This window comes from Corvus hawaiiensis, chromosome 2, assembly GCF_020740725.1.
Source record: "Corvus hawaiiensis isolate bCorHaw1 chromosome 2, bCorHaw1.pri.cur, whole genome shotgun sequence".
In the NCBI taxonomy this organism is placed as follows: domain Eukaryota; kingdom Metazoa; phylum Chordata; class Aves; order Passeriformes; family Corvidae; genus Corvus; species Corvus hawaiiensis.
In genome coordinates, this window is record NC_063214.1 from 21,304,551 (window position 1) to 21,328,580 (window position 24,030).

The 24,030-nt window shown below is 40.5% G+C and overlaps 1 protein-coding gene across 2 annotated transcripts in view; it reads left to right on the forward strand.

Moving 5' to 3' along the window:
* The first annotated feature begins 1,110 nt into the window (after window positions 1–1,110).
* GUCA1C (guanylate cyclase activator 1C) overlaps window positions 1,111–24,030 on the forward strand; it is a 40,447-nt gene continuing 17,527 nt past the window's right edge. Inside the window, exon 1 of one of the 2 annotated variants that reach the window (XM_048295177.1) lies at window positions 1,111–1,418. In XM_048295177.1, the coding sequence (XP_048151134.1) occupies window positions 1,215–1,418 (204 nt within the window). In that variant the 5' untranslated portion in view covers window positions 1,111–1,214. Of the gene's footprint in view, window positions 1,419–15,368; window positions 15,649–24,030 lie in introns of those variants that run through there. The other variant, XM_048295179.1, reaches the window with a different exon arrangement.

Genomic DNA, 24,030 nt, shown 5'->3' on the forward strand with positions numbered 1-24,030 from the left:
TCATGCAGCTGCACAGCACTCAAGAGCAATGGGACTGCACCCTGCTCTGCAGAGCAAAGCTGCTCAGGTGGTGCTCACCTTCCTCCTGTGAGACACCACTGCAGTGCCACTGGTGGGACACCACCTTTGCAGTAGGCTTAGAGGTAACAGCTGTATTTTTTTAATTCTACTAGTTTAGTCTTTAACTATTGCATGCTGCTGTAGGGCTTAAATGCTGTAAACCTGTACACTGCTATGCCCTGCAATACAGCACAGACGTTATGACACTGCAAGTTTCCACAAGCAATTTGAAGCAGCAGAAGCAGCAGTCCTGCACCCCCTGTACTGCTGGCCACCCTTTTCCACCCTCACTTTATCCGTTCTCTTGTACAACCCAGTATTGTGGCACCAGGAAATGCAAAAATGTAAGCAATGTTTTCTAAAGCTAGCTTTATTTTTTGGTATTTGATCTTATTGCAAGCTTTTGCCTGGATCTGTTCTAACACCTGTTTCCAAGTGCAACCACAAACATTTCTGCTGGCCTAAAGGAAGGGAAAGGATGGGATTGAAAGAGCAATGGCAGTAATTTTCAAGGGAAGTGATTTTCAGGACAACATTGGCTTACAGGAGACTCAGATGCTTGTAAAACTGCTGTCTAAAGACAACAAGTTTTTTGTGCTTGGTGTACGGCCGCTTTCAGTATTTCAGGTTATCCAAGACAAACTGTGTTGCAGTTTTGACTTGTAAGGTAAGATTTGGATCACTGTATATACAGAAATAATGAAAATGAAAAGTCAGTTACTCCAAGGCAGCTGCACAAAATGTATCCAAGTTTTAAAATGGTTCTAAGTTCTACTAAAACTTTATAAATTATTAAAATTAAGGTTTAGAAACTAGCCTCAAAGTTCCTGCATGTTTCTTTTTCAATATTCATCCAGTTTAGATGCCTTTAGCACCACAGATGCAAGTTCAAAATGAGAACCAGTATAATCAGTTCACCTGAGACTCTGCAGACTGACTGTGCACAAAGACTGTAATTAGCTGATAAAGCCACGGGGCACTAAAACTGTGTGCCAGTAATCTTGCTAGGGTGCTATATTTACCTAGTCTATCTTGGCAGTGATCTGTAAGAGGTTTAAAGTAGCTCTCAAAGGCAGAGTTGGTGTTTGAATGATCATTGTTGGGAAGCAAGAATCAACATTTGGATGAATAAAAACTGAAAAAGGTTACCTGGTATGTTTGATGCAATGGGTGCTGCTGGATCAGTGGATGACATTAATGCTATGGAAGTTCACCACTGGTACACAAAGTTTATGAAGGAGTGCCCATCTGGACAACTTTGCCTGCATGAATTTAAACATGTCCTGGATCTACACGGACTTAGCCCTGAAGCTAACAACTATGTGGAACAAGTATTTCACACATTTGACATGAATAAGGTAAGAATTCATTCTTGACTTCCCGGCTTTCTTACGGCTGTCTCATTTGAGACAGGTCTCAGAGAGCTGCAAGCTCCCTACACAGAGGTAATGGAAGTGATTCAGAGGTGATTCAATAGAAAACCCTGAACACATAAACCTGAGTGGAGGCGAGAAATGTTGAATGCTCTGTTCCCAGCACATTTTGCCAATTTGAAAGTTTCATACAGTTATTCTAATACATGCTGACGGTTTCTCATCTTTGAAAGCCAGATCTTTATTATTATTTTCAGTGTGCATTAATAATTGAAATTTTTATTTACATAGCTGCTTGAAAAATCTTTCTAAAGCAGTAAGTAAGCAAGCAGAAAGTGTTAGGCTGGATCCATAGGTATTAATGCTTTCAGATTATGCAACATGGGCACAATATGTTTTGGCTGTCGCGGGATTAATTCTCAACACCTTCTGTGGCTTAATTCGGTATCAGTCAATCCCCCTTTTCCAAAGGCACATCTGTTTGGTTTTGATCCATCATCCCAGTTTTACTGCTTAACATCCTAGGTCCTCCTAAAGACATGTCCAGCAGCTGTTAGATGCATTGCTGTCTCTGTTATTCCAATGCAGTGTTCATACAGCTTCCTTCTAGCCACGAGACTCAGCCAGAGTTATTTTCCCCTTAAGCCAAGGCAACACCTTCTACCAAATGTGACAAAAGGAGTGAAGAGTCATCTGTAATCCCTACAAAAGTGACTGAAATTAGGCTTAGGCTGAATTGTCAATAATACAAATTCAGCTTTCAGATAAGAGAACAGAAGGGCCCATCATGGTATAAAAAAAATATTTAAAAAAACAATAAAGCATTAGCGTTCTCTACCCACAGCATTTATCTCAATGAGTTCAGAGATGCAATGAAAAAAGTGTTACTACATTACACAAATTACTTTAACAGCAGGTTAAAATTGGTCCAAATAGTAGCCATAACTACTCCAGACAGTTTCCCGTTCTAGAAATAGACTTTCTGTTCTTCTTTATGGAATTAATTATATTTGCTTCAGAAAATGCTGAGAGTATAAGGTACCATGTGTTTTTACATGCAACAGTACCTCTATTACACTGTTTTCTTGTGTTTCCATACACACCTCCACCCCCAATTCAGCTAGCTTTTTTTGGAATTATGTAATTCTTTCTTCCATTATCCTCAAGGACTCTTCCTATAAAATCAGGCTCATTGCATGCTCTTTTTTTCCCACAGCCAATTACCAGATGGTTAAACATACTGAAATTTGATTAAGTAGCATCACCTAACTCAATAAATGTGCTAATTACAGATGATGAGCAAACTTCCAGTCTACAAACATGAAACCTGACTTGCAGAAATTGTTAATTTGCTATGTTCTTTTCAATTAATAATTTGATGCACACAGACAGTGTCTGAGCTCACCTAAGAGCTATTCCAGTTTAGCATTAATGTGTATTGCAAAAAGCCCTTGACTTCAGTGCACTTGAAAAGTACAGGGAGCTTTGGCTGTTGGGGATTTTGGCTTTTTTTCTAATGGGAGAACGTCTTTTGGTTTGTCAGCATTTTAAAAATTCCTAATTGCCTTCTCCCACTACAAGTAGCTTATCACCCTTGGAGTAGTCTGCTCAAGTTATCTGAGGAATATTAAGATGTATGCCTTAAATTTGTCAGGTTATATACACATCAGAGTTTGACTCTTACTACCAATCTCTCATCCTCTTCTCTGGTATCCCCACAACGTTTTAATCAATTGGTATATTTCCATCAAATTTCAAAAAGCAGGAATTTCAGTTAATTAGCTCCTAATGTTTTCATAAAATTTGGCAGCTGGGTAGCAGGGACACACCCAGAATGAATGCCCCATTCATGCAGAATTAAGCTTTTATTCATCGTTTAAGGCAACAGTTGGCTGACAAAATGATCAGGCACTTGTTTCCTTTTGCCTAGAGAAAATACAGGGTGGTGCTGGGGTACCTGGATGTGAGGATTTAGGGGACAAAAGACATAGCTTGTATGGGTCTAGGCTTTTGTTTCGCTGTTCCCAGAAGGGCTTGTTTAATTAATGTTCCGTGTTAGACAGAAAAAGATGCTTCAATTTTTTATCAGTTTGGAAGTCTTCCCCCATTTTAATGAAATTTAACAATGATTTGGCCTTTAGGGCTTCATAAAATCCACTATAAAACTGCTTATGCTGGGCTTAAAACCTCATTATTTAATAATGTGCTCCCACTAAATATCTGATATTCATTTCCTGTTCTGCAAGATGTTGTAGCAATCCTCTACTAGCTACTGCTAATCTGAGGCATAGATTTTATTGTGTGTTTTCTTAATTGAGCTGTTGCTCAGCTGCAGCAGTAGGACCAAGCAAAGTTTTTTAGAAGGCAGAACAGGAATAGCACGTTTAGAATTGTCAATTACATAAGATTGTATAGTCTATATTCATTTGGATATGGAAATAAGATGAAGAATGTAGCATCTATTCCAAGATAAAAGGCTGGCAAGTTTTAATCCCTGCCCACTCTATCTGTATAATTTAATGTTTGGAAAGGCTTAAACACTTAGGGAACTGAATCAAGTGAACCAGAATGTTTTACCTGAATGTTTTACTTTTTCCCTTTTAATAATTTTTTTAAAAATCTATTTTTGATTAAACAGCAACAGTACCATTTTTAATGAAATTGCAACAGCTACATTATTCAGATATAGCACATAGCATCTAGATAAGCTGTAACTCAGTTTTATTCTTCTCTTGCAATGAATAAAGTCTTGTGGAAGCCTCATTGAAAACCCTGTGGCAAATGAGAACCGGGACCTCTCAAATAATGTGCCAGGATTTCATAAGTTTCCTCTATGGCATTCACACTGCCTCTGTTTAGTTAGATATGATGTGTATATTTATCTGTTGTAATGTATGTTTCCTGTGAAGTCATTCTGTGGGGCTTCAGGCTGTCTTAGGGGACTGATTTACGTAACAAGCAGAATGAGCTGTGGCCATACCAGCTTGCCAATAGAAATGCATTTGGGAGTTTTATGGCTTGGCATGGCTTTCTCAATAACAGTATCCTCATAGCATTCTTGGTCATTCCCACTGCATCAACCCTTCTAACAAGAGCATGGCTCAGGCAGACTACAACGGAAAAGCACTTGTCGTTTGGATTCTGGTCTTAATGCAGAAATCCAGCTCAAGACTCCTTTCTATGCTTAGCAGAGACAAAGGATCTTATTTCAAGATGGCTCAGCTCTTTCCAAGTCAGATGAACCAAGTCTCTCTGCCCTGCCTTATACATCAATGAAATAACAACCTACCTGATTGAGTCAGTGGAAACTAACTCTTTCTTGACAGAAAAAGCAGGTATTTTTTTAATCAGTTTGTGAAAACATCCTACATGTAAATCTAGGTTCTGAAGTGGCGTAACACGTACAGATGCAAAAAGCCATAATGCAATTTTATTTTTTTGACATTGAAAATTGCAGCATTAACTTTCTTTTGTTTTCTTCACCCTGTCCCCTCCAAACACAGTCCTGCCTGAATCGTGCATATTAATTTTCCTCTGATAGAGGATCAGGTTTTCTCTGCTGCCATGGTGGAAAAATCATTGTCAGATCTATGACATTAGTGTATGAGGAAAAGATTTTGGGATTAAATTCCTTGCAGCATGCATGTGTTTAGATTTTAGGAAGTGAGATTCCAAGCAAACAACAGACTTAGGTGTCTGCAAGCTTCTTCCTGAACCTTAAATTGCTGAAGAGGACTCTGTCAGCTTCCAGTTTCTGTGATAATGAAAGTGCTATGCTTTAAATATTCAAATTTCTATCACTTTATTATCTGAAAACTCATCACTGAGCCTGTGAACAGAACATGTGTTTTAAGTGGATTATGCAAATGAAGCAATATGATTACTTTTCAGTTTCTCCCCATGCCCTTACTGTTTCCTGTTGTAGTCGCTAGATTTAGCTTAGCAGGCTGCAGCTTTCCTGAGAGCTCAGCAGGGATGCTTAGGGCAGCGTGACCATGGTCCCGCTCCTGTAGTCCACTTCGGACAGCCCCGCCATCTTGCTCCAGCAGCTAGCAGCGCTACAACCAGTGATGGCAAAGGAGGTGAGAAGGGTCTCTCCATGAGGGTTTGAGAGGACTTAAATCACATCTTGTCCCCGTGATCCCCAGAGGCAGAGAGACCTTGTGATCTGGGCGCAGGTAGGTTTTCTCAGGGGCTCCAGGGCGGCACATGGGCAGAGTTGGGGTATAGGAACCAATAGGGAGAACCCAAGGGAGTGGCCAGGGCTAGGGGCAAGGAACAGGGAGGGAAACAATGCAGGATAGGAAAAGCAGGGGGTGAACAGATCGCCACATCTCCCCCTTTCATTTTAAATTGAAAAGGGAAGGGCTTAATTTTTATACAACAGAAAAAATGGTAAAACAGTGCAAAATAATTTAATTAAAATGATGAGGTGGCTGGTTGTTGTTGGCTTTGGAGATCGGTGCCAGCTGAGTTCTCACACAACAGCTGCTTTTGTAGCTTCTTCTGCTGGGGCTGCTGGGATGGCATCTTTTCGGTTGCTGCTTGCGGCTTTCGGTCCAGGTGGCGTGGCAAACGGGGAAGGGGGATGCAGCTGCTGTTTCTCTCAGCCGTGCGGAGCTGCGGATACCCTTGGGGCAGGCTGGGTTGCACAGTCCCCACGCCAGGCCCACCCCACAGGTCTGGTCCAGAACTGGGCCTTTTCCCCGGTGCAGCTGCCGCTCCCACTGTGATACTACTTGGGGCTGGGCCCTCCCGGCCCAGTCCTGGGGCCAGGGACGGCCTGGCGGGGGCTGGGGCGCCTCTTGCCGAGCCACTGCGGCTTTTTATTTCACGTTCGGTGCGGGTGCTGCTGTCGTGCCTCGGTCGGAGCCAGCTGGCGGAGAGGGAGGCGGGGGTGGCTAGGGGCAGGACCACGGCGGGCACACGGCTGGAATGGACACGTGGTGACAGGGCGGAGGGGCTGTCGGAGGCACACACGCCTGTGGAGCAGGGACTTGGCATAAAGGCACTCCGTGTTTCGGAGGGGGAGAGCCTGCAGCAACACCGAACAACACAGGGGGCGGGGTTAAGGAGGGACCAAGGGTTCTCGTGCGCGCGGGAAAATAATGGAGTACAAGCAGTAGAAGGCAACATGGCGGAGCCGAATACGCAGTTGCGGCCATCTTGGCTGCTGCTTAGAGCCTACACGGCGGGAGTTTTGGGGGGTCGGGATGAGGGTTTAGGGGCAGCTCCTGGGCCGGGGTGATCAGCCCTAGCACAGTAAGGGGACAGGGGAGACACGGAAGGGCCAGAACATTTTCTGATCTCTCCTGAGGGTCGGAGGGAGAGGATCGGAGGTCTCTGTTTCCAGATGACTGAGTGAAACAAAGGTTAGTTCTCTCGCATGCAAGGACCCCCCCACACACCATGAATCTTTAAATTCCCAAACTGGGGGCACTGAACTTGCATCTTCTCTTGTTAGGAATAGGTTTTTTCTTGCCAGGGCTTCACATGAGGTGCGACCTCCTTCACCTCGACAAGAACCCACCCCCAACCCTCCACCCAAACCGAGGTAAAAGGATTAAACTTAAAAGAAAAATGATCCCCCGAACCAGGCAATAGCCGGCTCCCTTCTGAGGCTTACCAGCACAAAGAGTGCTGGTACACTCTTTTTACCAGGCCCGCCAGGCTCCTCTTCAGGGCTTTCCAGAATGGGGAATCAAATTAGGGCACTTGATGTGGTCCATCACTGCCAGACATCTTTTAAGAGTGCTACTCTTCTCAAGAGGCTACTGGCTGTCCTTTTGGTCGTCTCACTGAAACACAAGCTTTGTGTCAGGGAAATGGCTTCCCAAAGGCGATTAGGCTCTCCAGGGCACCTCTTCTCAGATGCCACACATTGGTGCACCATTTTTGTAGTCGCTAGATTTAGCTTAGCAGGCTGCAGCTTTCCTGGGAGCTCAGCAGGGATGCTTAGGGCAGCGTGACCATGGTCCCGCTCCTGTAGTCCATTTCGGACAGCCCCGCAGTTCTTGCTCCAGCAGCTAGCAGCGCTACAACCAGTGATGGCAAAGGAGGCAGAGAAGGGTCTCTCCATGAGGGTTTGAGAAGACTTTAATCACATCTTGTCTCCGTGATCTCCAGAGGCAGAGAGACCTCATGATCCAGGTGCAGGGGTCTTTTCTCGGGGGCTCCAGGGCGGTACATGGGCAGAGTTGGGGTACAGGAACCAATAGGGAGGGCCTGAGGGAGTGGCAAGGGCTAGGGGCAAGGAACAGGGTGGGAAACAATGCAGGATAGGAAAAGGAATGGGTGAACAGATCGCCACAGTTTCAGAATTATATACATAAAGACATGTTGCTAGTTCTTTTTAACTTTAGGATTGTATTAGGAAAAGTACTTATACCCATGCTTGCCTTAGATGTGGTGTTAATTCAAAGGATGTACTTTTAATTGGAGATTCATGAGGAGTCTGTTTTCAGTAAGAAGTCCCCTTCCTGAATTTCACTAGCTCTGATTTACATCTTTTCTTCAGGTGCTGTCATGTGATTTTCACCAGTGTTTGTATTTAAATAACCTGATCTTCTCTGTGAGAGAGTTCTGTCAGATCTGAACACTTTTCCCCAATTTTAATGATGTGGTATGGTCTATCTGAAGTTTAGCAAGAGTACCAAGGCTGCAAACCTGGCAAAAGCTCTTATACAACATGAGCATAAATAACGTCTTGTCTTCAAGAGAGACCATGGAAAAGCACCTGAGAACACGTCAAGGTCACTCCAGACAAAGGGAAGGACCCGCCTATTGACAAGCTCTTCAAAAATCTCCTAAATGAGTTTGTTTCCTTGGAGGTGGGGCTGGATGAGAGCCTTAAAACCCTCAGGTTTTCCCCTTTCACTACTGGTAGGTTGTGTGAATATTTTTGTCTTCACTCTCCTTTTTAAAAATTACTTTCCCACCATTTCTAAAGTAAATTCTGTTCAGAGCTGCATTGTCAGACAATTACAATTAATCTTTTCTGGTTTTCTTCTTTATTTTATCATTGCCATTTTTATTTTTATTTGTAAAGCTTGTAAAAGAGTTAGACAGCTGTTTTACTTCCCTATCCACCTCTTATAAAAAACAACTTTTAAAGCTAGGTAGTGGAAGGAAGACTTCAATTATTGCATAGATCAGAAAGAAGATTCTGGTACTTCAAGCAGATAAATAGCAAGAATTGAGAAATGGAGTGGGAAAAGTGCAGTCAAAAACACAGGAACAGACAGAAATAAGTAGATAACAGCTTTTGAGGAGAAGGAAGAAAGAAGTGAAATGTAAAACAAAAAGCAAAATTTAAAAGATCAAAGCACAAGTATAAAGAGATGGAAATAAATGTTCAAGGACTGGAAGGAGGAAATAGTGCCTCATCCCTTCTTTGTACGTTTATTGAAACCCTTATGTAACTGAAATGTCAGTTGTGGAGAAAAAGTGTTGAAAAGATAGTTAAAATCTTAACAAGAGATTCATTCTCCATCAGAAAGAGAGCTGCTAATTGGACAGAAACAACATACGGGAATAAATGTGGTTGTTTGCTCTCTGCAGTGACAGGGAGAGGGGGCTGGCAGTGGCAGCCACAAGATCCCTCAAGGTGTCTCTCCACAAGGCCTCTCCAGTGTCCCAGAAAAGCACTGAAACAGGGATTACTGGACAGAAATATCACCGTGCTCTTTAGCAAGAACGCCAGCCCTTGTCTTGCAAACCCAGGCCACTAGGAGATGCCAGTGGCTCAGTGTCTGCTCACCTTGGGAAAGACTTCAGGCACCAGGAAGGAAAACATCTCCAATCAAAACAACAGCACTTAATTAGGGAAGTCAGCCTCGTCTTTTAATTAAATGTTTGCTGATGAATCTATTGGCTTGGCTTTCCTTTTTCCAAGGTACTTAGGGGATTTTATTGCTAGTAGAAAAAAAAAATTTAAAATTTCTTCCAAATAGCTGTGCTGTGTAGGCAGATAAAAACAGGAAGCCAGGATTTAGAGTTGTTTAAGGATCTATATGTAGCATTATTAACTGGAAAAATCCAATTTGTCTAAGCTGAAATCCTTCATGAAAACAGCCTGTGGCATTAAAATGTTGGGATGAGCATTAATTTGGAACTATTACCATTAACATGAAGATTTCTGGGGATCCTCCCATCTAGTTCATCAGCATAGAAAAGTTCCATGATTGCTTTTCTTGTTATTTGTCCCGGTTGGAGCCAGGACATTTCACTGGCCTCTCAGATTTTCCCTGGATGAGAGAACCCTTTCCCTTCATTTCTAACAAGACCACTGAAACGTAGCATGTTAGCATTAGCAGGGATTGTTAGTCCACCTTGCAGTTCCCTGATGCCTACCAGAGAAGGTGCAGGCCAAGCTCTTGCCCACTCTGAGTTTAGGAAAATCAGTGAATTCAAAATAGCTACTGAAAGAAAGTATTCCTGATTTATCCTCCTGACAAAGGCAACTAGAAACCCTGATGAAAACAACAGCTTCATCAGTGGGTGCTTGTTGTGTTAAGTCATGAACTCCAAATGCAAAATGTAAAGTTGGTATCTCAGGGCACTTCCCATAATCATTAAAACTAAAGGAACCGTGCTACAAATGGTTCTGTGGGAAGGATAAGACTTGTTATTTCATTCTGCATGGTTTGCTGGTTATTTATAGATACGGGTGCACTGTAGCATGTGTGGCTAACAACACCCACAAAATTACGTCTGTCATTGGGTTAATGACAAAAAAAAAAGCTCCTAGACCAGGCTCTGCACAACTAAGATAAGCACAGTTGACTTTCTCATCACCAAGACGTGTATCATTGAGCTATACTCATAATCTCCACATCAGCAATAATGAAGCAGTAGTACAAAAAGAAATCAGACATAACAGGCTCCTATAGATGTATTGTTTTAATGGTCACTGCCTTCTTTTTCAGTTTTAAGGCTATACAACAACTTAAGGAGTTAATTGTTTGTAGAACTATAGTAGCAGGCACACAAGGAATGTGGCTGTGAACTAGCAAAGTTGGGCCAGTGCTTGATGAGTGTTTTCAGTGAGAGAGTAATTCAGCAATTGTGTGTCCCACAATGGTGCCAGGGTTTAAACACCACAGAAAGCAGCAGTGACCTCTCTTTTCCCCATCTCCATGCTTGAGTTAGCAAGAATTTGTGAGTCCTCTCATGTCAGACAGAGAGATTAGGGGTTGTGTCCTACTAGAAATTTGTCTCATTGGGGCAAAACCTTTCTGGTTTATAAAGGAGAGGAATACAGCCCTTAAAAGCAACCTGCATTCTGATGAAGATAAAAGAAAGAAAGGCCAGCTTGGTCTTCCTCCTTGTATCATGCATAGGAGAAGAAATGCAGAACTGAGAAGCTAAACACTCATTCAAATAGTTAGAAAACTGCAGAGTGGTCCATAGGGAGAAGATGTTGATGGTTGGGACCTAATAGTTTGGATCTTAAAAAAAAAAAAGCAAACAACAAAAAAGCAAAAACCCTAAACACTTAAAGCCTTCATAGATAAATTTTCTGACTGGGATAAGCCGTTCCAGCTCTTCTGGAAAGATAACCTTCTCTTTCCAAAATTTTGTGTCTTGTCCAGATGACTCTCTTTCATTTGGACTGGCTAGGTAGTCTCTCTGAAAACACCTCACCCAGGTCTGCTTGAGCTGGGAGGTAGGTTGCATCTACCTTAAGAGACATAAATGGACTCTGAAGTTGGCTACAGATGATGAGTGGCCACATGTCTATGGGGAGCTGGCAAGGCAGCTACTAGAGGGAGATGGCAGGATAAGGGGAAGGAAACCACGCTCTAAAGTCAGGGACATGGGAATGCCTGCAACCTTGCTTCCTCTGGTCCTGCTGACACAGCTCCCCTCTGCAACTGAAATGAGCAGTGGCAGATCTCCATGCGCACCCAGCACTGGTAGGATCCAGCATCCGATGGCAACGGGGTGCTGGAAAGAACAGGATGGAGAGAGAGAAATGGGGCAACGTATAGAAGCATGAACTCAGTAACTCGAGAGAAAAGTGGCTGTTTTCGGAGAAAATGGCACACAGAAATTGCTGAGGAAGGAAACAGAAAGTGGGGCTGGATTGAGCTGGAGCAGATACAAAAATTTAATTGGCAAAGATGACATAAATTTAGACAAAAATCTGTAGATAAGCTTTTTATTCAAATACATGTAAAACTTGGCATTTGCCACTTCAAGTGATAGCACTTCTCTTTTTTGTATTACACTTCAAAGAGGTAGCGTTCAGCTGCATCTAGATGCAGCTGAACAAAGATGTGTGGCCTCCTTGTTTCACAACACAGGGCTGCCTGCCTACTGCCAAGGTACCACTGTTTTCACAATACCCAAGAGAAAGTCATCTTTATTATTTTATTTTTCTGCTTTTTTATATATCAAGTTAGTTCCTGATCACCCTGCTGAGAAGTTTTGTTTTGTTGTGATGTGGTTTGTTTTTTTTTTAAAAGGCTCAAACTCTATTCTCAACCTCCATCAAAAAACTACCTTTTTTCACTTCTAAAGAAATCTAAATTACATGACCCCTTCTAAAACTAAGAGCTTTTATATCATTTTCAGAGCAGAACTAAGGAAACTGATCTTTTTTTTCTCATGGTTCCCTACAGAGACAGTTTTGCTTTACCTGCAATGTGCATTTTATGTGTGCCCACGTTGTTGCATTGATTGTCCTTGAACCAGCAATCTTTATTACAGGACTGTCATTTTTGGTGTAAGTGCATAGTCCCACTGTTGCCTGTTTGTATGGGGTTTTTTTATTCCCAGAATATTGTACAGATTCCAGAAAGCTTCTTGGCATCTCAGTAGATACTTTTATCTTCAGATAGATAATTTTATCTTCATCTTCTAGAATCAGCTTAGTTTGGTACAGATAGCTCATTAGGAATTTTTTCACTGGGTTTCCTATACACACACTAGTTTCTACAGCCATTTTTTCAGCATTCTTTGAAATGGCTTTCCTATATTAATTTATTCAGTTCAGCTCCACATTGTTATCAATTTTTCTATTTTTATTTATAAATAGAAATGCTCTGATGCCTTTGGCTTCTGCAACAGGTGATTTCTATAGAATTTCTACTATCTCAGCACATGCTTTGTCTGCAGCTCATTAAGTGTCGTCAAACTATGCAGAGGGTTATAAATTTTAGTCTTTTTGTGCCCCATAAAACTCACCTTTCTTTTTATGTCAGGTGTTATAGCAACCAATATATACTGTTCTAGTTCCCTTCTAGGGGTGAGAGATGCTGTGAGATTGAGCTATAAATCAGATGATTTTTTACCCAGGCATTTTTGCTGTCTTTACAGGTATTTTAGTTATTAAGCTAAAGGGATTCTGACAATAGGTATTACTTTAAAAGCATTCCAACTTTAACTTAACATTCTCTTATAAGTCTTTTGCTAGAATGTACAAAATCTGACAAAGGCCCTTCTTTAAGGCAGTGCAGCAGTCTCTCCTGTGTCTCAATCACTGTGGGTACACTTCCCCAAGACTTGCTATCTGGAAGCAACAAGCAGAAGTAGTGTGTGGATTTTTCAAGGGGGAGAAAAGAGGAGGGAGTGGAGGGGGATCAGTTATGTGTGAGCAGCTCCCAAGTTCCCTGTGCCTAAGTGAAATCCTGTGACCAGTGTCTGCACAAGGTCATGTGAAGAGATGGGAGAGAGCTGTCATTGCCTGAGTGAAAGAGAGAAAAGAGGAAGGATGACTAGCACTGGGTGAGTTATTGATGGACAGTTCTTAACCTAACCATATCATGTCAAATTTGCAGCCTGCTTAAGTCTTGTTCCTGGTACTCTGTTGTCTTGTCTTCAGCTGGGATAGAGTTCATTTTCTTCCTAGTATCTGGTACAATGCTGTGTTTTGGATTTAGTAGGAGCAATATTGATAACACACTGATGCTTTGGTTGTTGCTGTGTAGTGTTTATCCTAAGTCAAGGACTTTTCAGTGTCTCATGCTCTGCCACTGAGGAGGTGCACAAGAAGCTGGGAGGGAGCACAGCCAGAACAGCTGACCCAAACTGGCCAAAGGGACACTCCATACCATAGAATGTCATGCTCAGTATATAAACTAAGGGGAGCTGGCTGGGAGGGGCTGGGCATCACTCAGCAGATGGTGAGTAATGGTATTGTACTACACTGGGTTTTGCTGGGTTTTATTCCTCTCTCACATTATTATTAGTAGTAGTAATAGTAGTAGTAGTAGTTATTTATTTTATTTCATTTATATAAATATAAATAAACCATTCTTGTCTAAACTCATGAGTTTTACGAGTTTTTTCCTATTCTCCTCCCCATCCCACCAGGGGGAGGGTGGGGGTGATGAGAGTGAGAGCACAGCTGTCTACAGTACTTAGTTGCTGCTTGGGATAAAACCACAACACCTGTTTTTGCTGTTTGACACAATCATTGGTCAATCCTTAAAGAGCAGGGCATGATGGCTGAAGAAGAAAATTCAGGATTATTGTCAGACTGTGCATAGTCAAGATGTTTGTCTGCTTTCCTTTCACCTCCCTTGTCCTCGCATCCTCTTCATTCACCCTCACTGTTCTAGCCAGCACACATCTGCAGATGAAATGCCTGCACAGGGTGTGTTTCCATTCTCCCTCAGTCACTGCGACCACACAGCATCTCTAGGGCTCAGATGTGGTCTCTAGAGGAAAGGCAACACACTGACAATCCGACTTTGCTCTATGTTCTTTGCCTACTGAACCAAGTTTTGGCTAAACTGATGGCAATGTCTGTGTCTTTCTGTTTGATTTTCAGAGGTTCATGGGCACCTGGAAAGTGTTCAAGCTTTCTTACTTGTATGCCATATTTTGAAGTATATGATGATAAACTTATTGGTGTCCTTGTGGAGAGAGCTGTAGCAAAGGAGTATGGGAGTCCCTCTCAGAAACTGACCTGATCCTATAAGGTATTGATTGCTCTCTGGCTGAAGTCGGGCTGGAGGATGATTGCCACTTTTCATGGGCACTCACCACCTCACAGGACTGTGCTCTTTAACTCCACTGTGTGATTATAAATGAAAAGGATGAATGGCAGTGCCTTGTTTCTGAGTCACTAAAATCCTATATGTTTACACTGATATTTATAGCTCCACATTTCTTTGTCCTATAGTAAGGCTCCTGAGCCGCTCATCTCCTTGTAGAAAAGGACTTCTGTACTAATCAGTACAGAAGTATTACTGATACCTAACCCCTTCCCTGAGCTTATGAAGGAAGAAGGAATTCAGCTCCTGAAAGCTGTAAAATAAAAAGCAGGACTACAGCACTGACCAATAGCAAACCTGTTTTTAATTTATTTACCAGACTAAGTCGATTCCTCTTAAGGAAGTTACTGTAAAAGATTCCTCTTTCAGTCAAGTTCTGTGACAAGGCTGATGACCAAAACTGTATGTTATATCTGGAAACCCATGCTGAGAGGGAAGAAATAGGATGCGATTTGCACACAAATACAAGATCCCACACAGCATATTTATGATAAAAAGTACATCAAGGAGGAGTCCAAAGGGCTCAATTTTTAGAAAGGCTTAATCCACTTACAGCAAAGAAGATGTAATAATAGTCATTTCTGTTTGCACTGACAACCTTTTCCATCCTTATTTGCCGCAAAAATTATAGCTATTCCTTACAGCTATTCCAGGATTAGACTCTTATGTGTTGCTAATGGGTTGTATATAATTCAAAATCAATCACTTTTAGAATATCCTCTTTTTGTAACAGATATGTTTGTAGTCAGTGGGAGAGTGATGAACTATAATTTGACTATGGTGCTCTTTGCTTCTACTTTAGCCACAATTTGAAATCCTTTCTATTTTAGACATGGGCATTAAAGGTAATCTCATGAGTAGAGATAGGCACTAAATAAAAATAGAGACTTACGTGTAAGATGATTAACGTGGCCATTTAAAAGCCATATTAACCCGAGTGGTTGTTATGAGCAAGACTTTGAACCTGGGAGATAGAAATGTGAACAGACTAAAAGGGACGCTTACTGTGTAACAACATGGGCTCCCAAGAATCATCACCCTTGCAAGATGCCCCTGCAGAGATGCACCATTATTACAGCAAATTTATGAGAGAATGTCCGTCTGGGCTGCTTAGTCTGCACGAATTCAAGAAGCTTTTGGGCCTTCAAGGGCTGGATCCAGAGGGAGACCTATACATTAAACGAGTGTTTGATATCTTTGATCTGAATCAGGTAAACCTTCTTTTCTTTATTTTTTTTAATCTCATACAACTGCTTTGTTAGTGAGTTGTAGCCTGCAGGCTCTTCTTTGTGCTATGCTCCCAAAACTGCTCTTGAGGACAGGTTTGCCATAAAGGTGCACTAGAGGTAAAGAAGTGGGACTGTGCTTTGAGGGTTTGCATTAGGATTTTTGTTAGTACCTTCTAGAGCACTTAAAAAAAAGTCAAGAAGCAATTCTTAAAAAGAGGTGTAATTTCCAGTTCACTGGTTATTCTTCTATTTGTTGCTTTTCCTGTGCTTGTATATAAGCATATGAAAACGTTGGTGTGCTCAAAGTTAATAAGTTCTTACAACAATGTTAGACAAAGGGGAAATACGGTCCGCACTTAACTGAAGATGAAGGGCAGTGTATATAAATGGATTTAAATTTATTTTCTCAGAGTACTATATTGAATGTGTGGCAGAGAGGAAAACTCAGATGATCAGTTCACATGCAGTGTACAAGTCACAAGACCAAATACTACTGAATGGTCAAGCAGTTTCTCCAGGCTACACTTCTAATTTACCCTCCTTTCTACTGCAATAACTGCTTATGATTGCAATCAGCTCTCTGTAATGTAGCTGGCTCCCAGACAGACAAGATATATTTTCCTTAGTAGTACAGACAAGGCTGAACACACAGTCATCTGGTACTTCCGTGTAGCACCCTTTTCTAGGTCTGTCTTGAGCACCGCCTCATGCTTGTAAGGTCCTGGAGCTGGCCACCTTGAGCCCTCCACTCATTGTGATGCTCTGTGGCCTGGGGCACACACTCTGCAGTACCGTGAAACCTTCAGATTTGTTGAGACCTTCAGATTGTGGATTAATATAAAAGTGAGGAGAGTGGAATCAAAGCAGGTTACAGAAAGAGCATTTGCTCACTCTTTGCTGTGGCAATGGCCAAAGACTTAAAATAGGAACCATCGGTTATTTGGTGCTTCTCTATCTGGTGTTACAGAGTTGTGTCACCCTGCTCTGCAGGCTGTCATCACCTGTACATGAAGTGGTTAAGCTGCCAGATATTAAAGCAACCGCTTTCATGAGAAGTAGAGGATAGATGCTTGGAGGGACTTAATACGCGTTTTAAATGTAGATGGGCTGTATGTATAGCATCAAGAACAGAGAGGCATGAAGAGCTGCACCAGGATTGTCAGCTGGAGAACACACTGCCTTTTCAGCACAGCTTTCAGAATCACCGTCCTCAAAGATCTCAGCTGCCTCATCTCTGTGACTGAACTCCCTCTTTTATCAGGAACTTTTTTGCTGCATCTTTCTGAACTTTTGTCTTCATCCTTGTCTTCCTCAGATGAGCTAAGATCAACACAGGCTAAAGAATGGGAAAGCAGGGTAATGACTAGGAAGTCAGTCTTGCAGGAAAACCGCTTCATTGCCCATCATATTGCTGACCATCACAACTTTCAGGAACATATCCTTGGGGGACTGCAGGGTATGGCTGTAAAGTCAAGACAGGAGAAAGCATTCCCCCCCACTTCCTTCTCCCTTGTCTGTATTTTATAATTCTTGGGGTCACAGATACCAGACCAATGAGGGGTGACCTGTTTGGTTAAACAAACTGGGTGGTTGGAATGCAGTCCCTTTGTCAGAGAAGGCCATATATGTCCAGATGGTGTCTTAGTATGACACCTCTACCAGTCCCTACAGATATCCCTTTTTTTCAGGTGTTTCATAACTAGTTTTACTGAAAATTTCAGCTTTCCATGTAATGTGGAGTTGAACTGTGGTTACAGCAAGGACATCCCAACCTTTAGATCAGTTCCCAAGCTAAAAGAAAAATGAGGAAATAAAGTCCCAAGAAAACAGAGTAGAGCAATAGGTATTAAACAATAGAGCATCTGGGAATCAAGCCAGAGTGCAGCAAAGCTCAGAAATCTATGCTGATCAATAGCCTGTGAGCATTTGTAAAGGTATGTTAGATATTGAGAAGATCAACCTTGCTAGGGAAGGATGTCAGGCAAATGAAACTAACACTGGCATATTCTAGACCAACAGATATTTTTATTCAGAAAAAAATGGGAAGGAGCAATTTAAGATGTAAGATGCAAGATTTAGCTCCTGTGCCCATGGCAACTTTTTACAGAGCTTTACAGATTTGCCGTATTTTAATCTCTATTCAGTATAATGATTGTATTCCTTTTCTTTTCCTCGCATTGTTAAAGGCACTCTGTTTTCATAAATTTGAATTTTTTTTCATTTATTACCAAGACAAATGGCCTCTATGTTTAAGGAATACTTTTAGAAACAAGTAGCATCGATCAAACGCATTTCAAGTACATGGCTGTGATGTTTTTTATGTGATTAAGATGAGAATAAAGTGGCAACAGACAGCTTCTTAGGGCAGGAAAAAAAGACTGTTGCATGTTGTTGATGAGATAAAATAGGAGGATCTCTTTATTCCGTATACTCACTTTTTGTTCTATAACCTTTCTACAGATTTTTCTCTACCCCAGGATTTTTGGCAAAAATGTAGGATTTGATCCTGAGAAGTTTTTAGTTAAGTACCAATGCGTGAAGAGTGGCCAATGGATGGCTGACTGAGGGTATCACACTGTGGGCTCTGAAATGGCAACTATTATTGTACAAAAAAGGGGCCTGTGACATTATGCAGAACATTTAGGCACTCTGCTGTATTAAACAGATGAGAATCTTTCATCTCCAAGCCACAGAAATTAATGGATGCAAGTGCATAATGCACAAATTCAGAAATAATCTGGTCATTTTTGATTGCATTCAGTTCCTTCAGTACTTTAACAGCTTCTGAGGTATGAAGATCAAAATTTTGTTTCCTTTTCTACTGCATTTGTTTCTGGATTTTGCTTTCTAATAAAGGGGTCATTATCTCAGTGAGTGGCAGAGTATACAAAACTTCTTGATGGAAATTATTTCCTTTCTCTTAAAAGTACCCTTCATACAGAAGTGCTGTTATAATTAGATGGTTGGCAAACTTGAACCTTCTCCCATGCTTCCCCCAGCTGATGGGGGAAGCATTTATGACCTGATTTTTTCCTGCTCTAACCATGGTTTAATAGTGGACTTTTACAGTTTAAAATTGTTATGACTTCTATTGCTGAAGCTTTTAAAAACCATATAGTTTAGGGACTATTTTACAGTTGATCTAAATCTAGAGAAACTCATTATGGAAAACTTGAGTCATCTAATACGGTCTTCTAAGCATAAAATATATTTTTCACATGTAGGCTTCCGTTTTCTCAAAATAGGAATCTGCTCAGAAAGCTCTGCTAAAGAGTTAGTCCTGTGAGTAATCTACAATTCCAATTATAGCAGCCTAATGCCTCGAGTTAATCTGAGGACATCCACGGTTGCAGGTATATAACCAGATGATAAAACACTCTTGAAAGGTGAAATAGACTTTCCCCTCTGTGTTTCATGTGTACTCAGTTTAAAACCTCTAGCATGTAAGGTGTGGAATACTAACCTCATAGGCTGCCAGTGGGACTGTGGTGAGGGGATGTAATTACAGTTGTGAATTGCATTTCACCTTCTCATTGCCTTTGCTGCTTCCAGCTGAAGCCTGTTACAAACACCCTGCTCCCTCTTAGGATTTCCAGTAAAAACCCCAAATTTCTAGTAAACTGAAAATAGTTAAAAAGGAATAATAGCAGCATGGTAAGTTTTTTTTTTGACAATTTGTGATAGATTGAAAGCTCAGTCAAAACTCATTTCACTCAAGTCATCCATATAAATACCAACAGGAATTCAGTTGCAAACCAAACCTTATCATTCCCTGCCTTTCTTTAAGTTGGACATAATAAAGTAGTTCAGCTCCCCACTCATGGAAGTCACTATGGCCAGAGGACGTATGACAGGGAAGGGGACATCTTCACAGACCAATTTAATGCCATGTGGAGATTGAGGTCTCCTCTGGTCCCGGCAGCAGGCAGAACATTTCATGCCAAAGAGGCAATGGTGCTGTGGCTGTTTGGCTTCTTGGGCTCAGTTATCTGACATGCTAATGTGTGTATGGATACAGCTATAAGGTAAGGTACACCTGTATCGTAACAGGTACACCTGTAAGGTACGGGTACACCTATAAAGTAAGGGACACCTGAGGTAATGTACACCTGCAAGGCACAGGTACATCTCTAAGGTACGGGTACACCTGTAAGGTACAACTACACCTGTAAGGTACAGGTACATCTGTAACGTACAGGTACATCTGTAAGGTACGGGTACATCTATAAGGTACAGGTACACCTGTAAGGTAACGTACATCTGTAAGGTACAGATACACCTGTAAGGTACAGATACACCTGTGAGGTAAGTTACACCTGTGAGGTACAGGTACACCTATCAGCACTGTACAGGTATTCGTGACTCCAGCTCAACAGAGTGCACCTGTTCAATGTACAAAGGACATTTCCAGGCAGGGCCTGTTTCTGTGTGAGGTTAGCGACCAAGGCTGTGTCTGAAAAGCTTTCTTCTCAGAAACATACTAAATAAGCACTAACCCTTTCTAGTGTGTCTCTTGTGCAGACTACCAGTGGTTTCATAATTAAATGACCTTATACACCAAGAACAGAGTCATCTTTTTAATTTTTTTAAGTTCCTTAAAAACAGGGGCTATAATGTGAAGATTTTCAGCCCTTCCTTGCCCGCTGTGGGATGCTTTGCTAATAATTAAACATACAAACAAGCAAGCAAATAAATATGCTAGTGAAGTTTGAAAGCTGTTCTTCATCATTCTTAACAGCATTGAAAAATAAAGATGCTGAATGTTTGGAACTGTAATTGCAAAGTTCACTTTCCTTGAGATTATCACAAGGAGTGCAGAAGGTAGCATTTCAGGAAACGTTTTATTGATGACTCATACATTAACACTTGTAAGCATTACTTATATAATGACATTGGCAGGATAATAAGTGGAAGGTTTATCTTTTGTCACAGCTTCCCAATGAAAACTTCCAAAAATAATGTGTTTATTAAAATATAAGTGCAACCAAGTTAATTTTTTTAAGTATTCCCTTTCTTAGACTTGAAGAGTCCCCTCTTAGGGAAAAATTATCTCAGTCTTCTTCGCCCTTAAGCTATTTGTAATACAAAAATTATAAATCTGCAAGCACATACAAATACATTTAATTCTTCCTACTTTTTTTCCTCCCCCTGCATCTCAGTCCACACATAACTGGCAGTCCTAGTCCATGCATCCTAGTGATGAATTTTAGAGAGGAAATAGTTATGTTCACCTAAAATATCTCAGTAGTTGCCAAGTATACTGATGTATATTTGGTTTTCAGGGAGACTATGTATCATACTTCAGTGCTGTTATATCTGTCAAAACAAGGTTTCACAGATGTTAAAGGAGAAAACATATCTAGAAATATGGAAATAGAAAAATAATGTCTGGTGTATCCATAATACATTGGAAGTGTTATTTGCTCTAGGCAAAAATAAGGAAAAATTCTACGGTTATCACTGCAACTATTTAATACTTATTCTAAAATATTTTCTTTCTTTAAATCAGAAACCCAGATCACTGTCATTCATTTCCTGCTAGTTTGCAGATAGCTTTTGACACCACTAAAAATGAAAATCAAACACATTGATTGATTGATTGGGTTCTTATGACCTCTGCAGGACAAAATTTGCATAGCCATTTGCATACATGAAGCAATGTACAGAAAATGGGATGCTGCTGTTGTAGGTCTCTTACTGCTTCTTTTGGCATTAATTGAAACTAGCTACAGGAATAAGTGTCTGTTGCTTTGTAAGAAAATTGGATTTTAAAAGGTAGGATTACTGTGAAGAGTAAAGAAGATTAATAGGAATTGGCACTGAAGGAAAATTACACAAATTCAAGGATTTTCTGTTAAAATTTATAAAGCATTGGACAGACCACATCAGAGAACACTATTTCCTACTACACTTCTTATGCAGAGATAAAGTTGGTAGATGCACACAGACACTCCACAGCAGTTTTAGAAATCTTTAGATAAGGAGCCACCAGCTGATGTCAACCTTTAATCATTTTTCTACTTTGTATTTTTCATTTAAAATGTAAAGTCGTTCTTTGATAGAGTTCATCTGACATCATTATGCAAATTAGAATGATAAAAAAAAGATTTTAAAATGAATCCATTTAAAATATAAAGAAGAAAGTTTTAAAAGGATGTTTGATGTAGAACAGATAATAAGAAATGCAAAAATATGTTACTTCAATAGAACTTTGTTGCATGTAGGGATGACTACATAGCAATGTAAACTAAATCTCAAGTTAAATCTTTTTTTTTTCTTTTTCACATTTCTTTTTTTCCTGAAGAGTAACGGATTCCCTTCACTTCTTGTACTTTGAACAAACATGATAAGTGTTGGGAGGAAGACCACCTTTTCTTTTTTTCCCATCCTAGCTCCTTCCCCACTGTGTTTCTGTGTCTTTAATTCAGATTTTCATGTAGTCTTTTCAGCATCTGATTTTATGTTCTGGATATAAATAGATGTTATCTTCTTTTGGTTATATGGACATGAATGTGGTTAGCCAAGTACAACATCTTTGGTATTGTAGTAAAAGCAAATGAGACTCATTTGGCCATGAAGTGGTTGCACCTTATATTCCATGAAAAGCATACAAATGTCCAAAGAAAGATGCCATATTTTTCAGAGATCTTTTGCTGATTATTGTAATTTATTCTTCATTTGACTTTCAGTTGTTTTTTTCCTTCTACTTTTCCCACCTTAAGAATTGTGAGAGAGAGAGGAATATTATTTTCATCTCTATGAAGCAACTAGTCTAGAGATTCTAGTGAAGATATAATTTTGTTAAAGACAGCAGGGCCCAGCTGAGCAATTGTTACCTAGCACGGTGTGTTAGCTGCCTTCCACATGATCACAGAGGGTATGAAGAGCTCTTAAAGGATGAAAAAAATGGGTGCTAGAGAGCAATGCTTCAAAAACTACCTGGAACCTAAATCTCAATTATTTCCACTTCTTGTGGGATTAACTATAATGGCTCAGGACATCTTTGCTGAGTCCCCTTTCCTGGAAAATATAATCTTAAATTGGCCTTCCTTTCCCATACTGTCTTGCTCTGTTGACAGTCTGGGGAATAGCAGCTGTGGTATGAATTGTCAGGCTGCCTAAGGAGTCACTTAGCCCGTTTGCTGCATCCGTACATGTTTGCAAGCTTTACCAAAGCTGACACAATAAAATTGAATTAAATAGTTAATAGATAGTAAGGATGATAATCGGAGATATATTTTCCCAAGCTTTCCTGAACTACTCCTCTTTTGTGTCGTAAGTCTCTGAATAGTTGTGCAAACATAAGTTCACCAACACACATAACTTTAGGGATGTCTTCAGCCTGAAACGACTCCTTGGACATTTTTCTTAGCCTATTCTAACCAACCAGCTTAGCCAAGGCAACAAGATTGCAGCAGAAACATCTGCATTACACTGTGGGGCCAAGAACCATATAAACTGATATTGTATTGAGGCAGGATATTTTACGTTATCCCTTTTCCATGGTTCTTGTATTGGCTCAGCACATGTAGCTAGCACTTCTACTTTGCCCAGAGAAGTCTAACACTTGCTTTTTTCTGATTTTGAAGGCTTTGTTACTCTCATAAATGTCTCCACAACAAGAAAAGCCGAGAAAACTTATTTTATTTTTGTGACAGTCATTGTGATCACATTGTAGTCAGAAATAAAAGCCTGTATGTCAAAAAACTAATCAGCTTCTAAACCAAGGGCTAGAAGAAAATAAGGCTCTAGATATGTCTTAGACAGCAAGTATTCTTCTGTCAGAAGAAAAAAAATCTACAGCTCTTACTTCCTGATATATTTGGACTTTTTGAAGGTAACATATAAAAATCCTGTTCCCATTAGTTTCAGACACAATCCAACAAAAGCAACAAAGCCAAATCATTTGCTTCTCCTTAATTTGGAGTAATGTTGCATAAAATTATCTCAAATGTAAAGTAACTACCCTGATTACTGTAAATACGGAGGTTAAATTATGCTTTGCTGTGTTCAAGGCAGTGTTAGTTACCTAATTTTTCTCAGTATGCATAAGTGCCTTTGAAAGGTGCAGTGCCCTGATAAAAAATTCCATGTTCTATAAATATTTCACCTGTTTGCAAATACTACTCTATTTTTTTACAGACTATACTAAAGAATGCCTTTTTTCTCATTCTAAACTACCTCCCAAATTTTTACATTCAATTGTATATATTGGTTCCAAAAAAAAAGGATTCTGTAATATTATAAGTAATTCCCACAGTTATTGGTGCAATTTCATAATCTTAGTTTTGTTTTCTAGTGGTTTGCACAGGACACACTGCTGTGATATTACAAACTTATGCTATAATAATGGGTCATTACCAA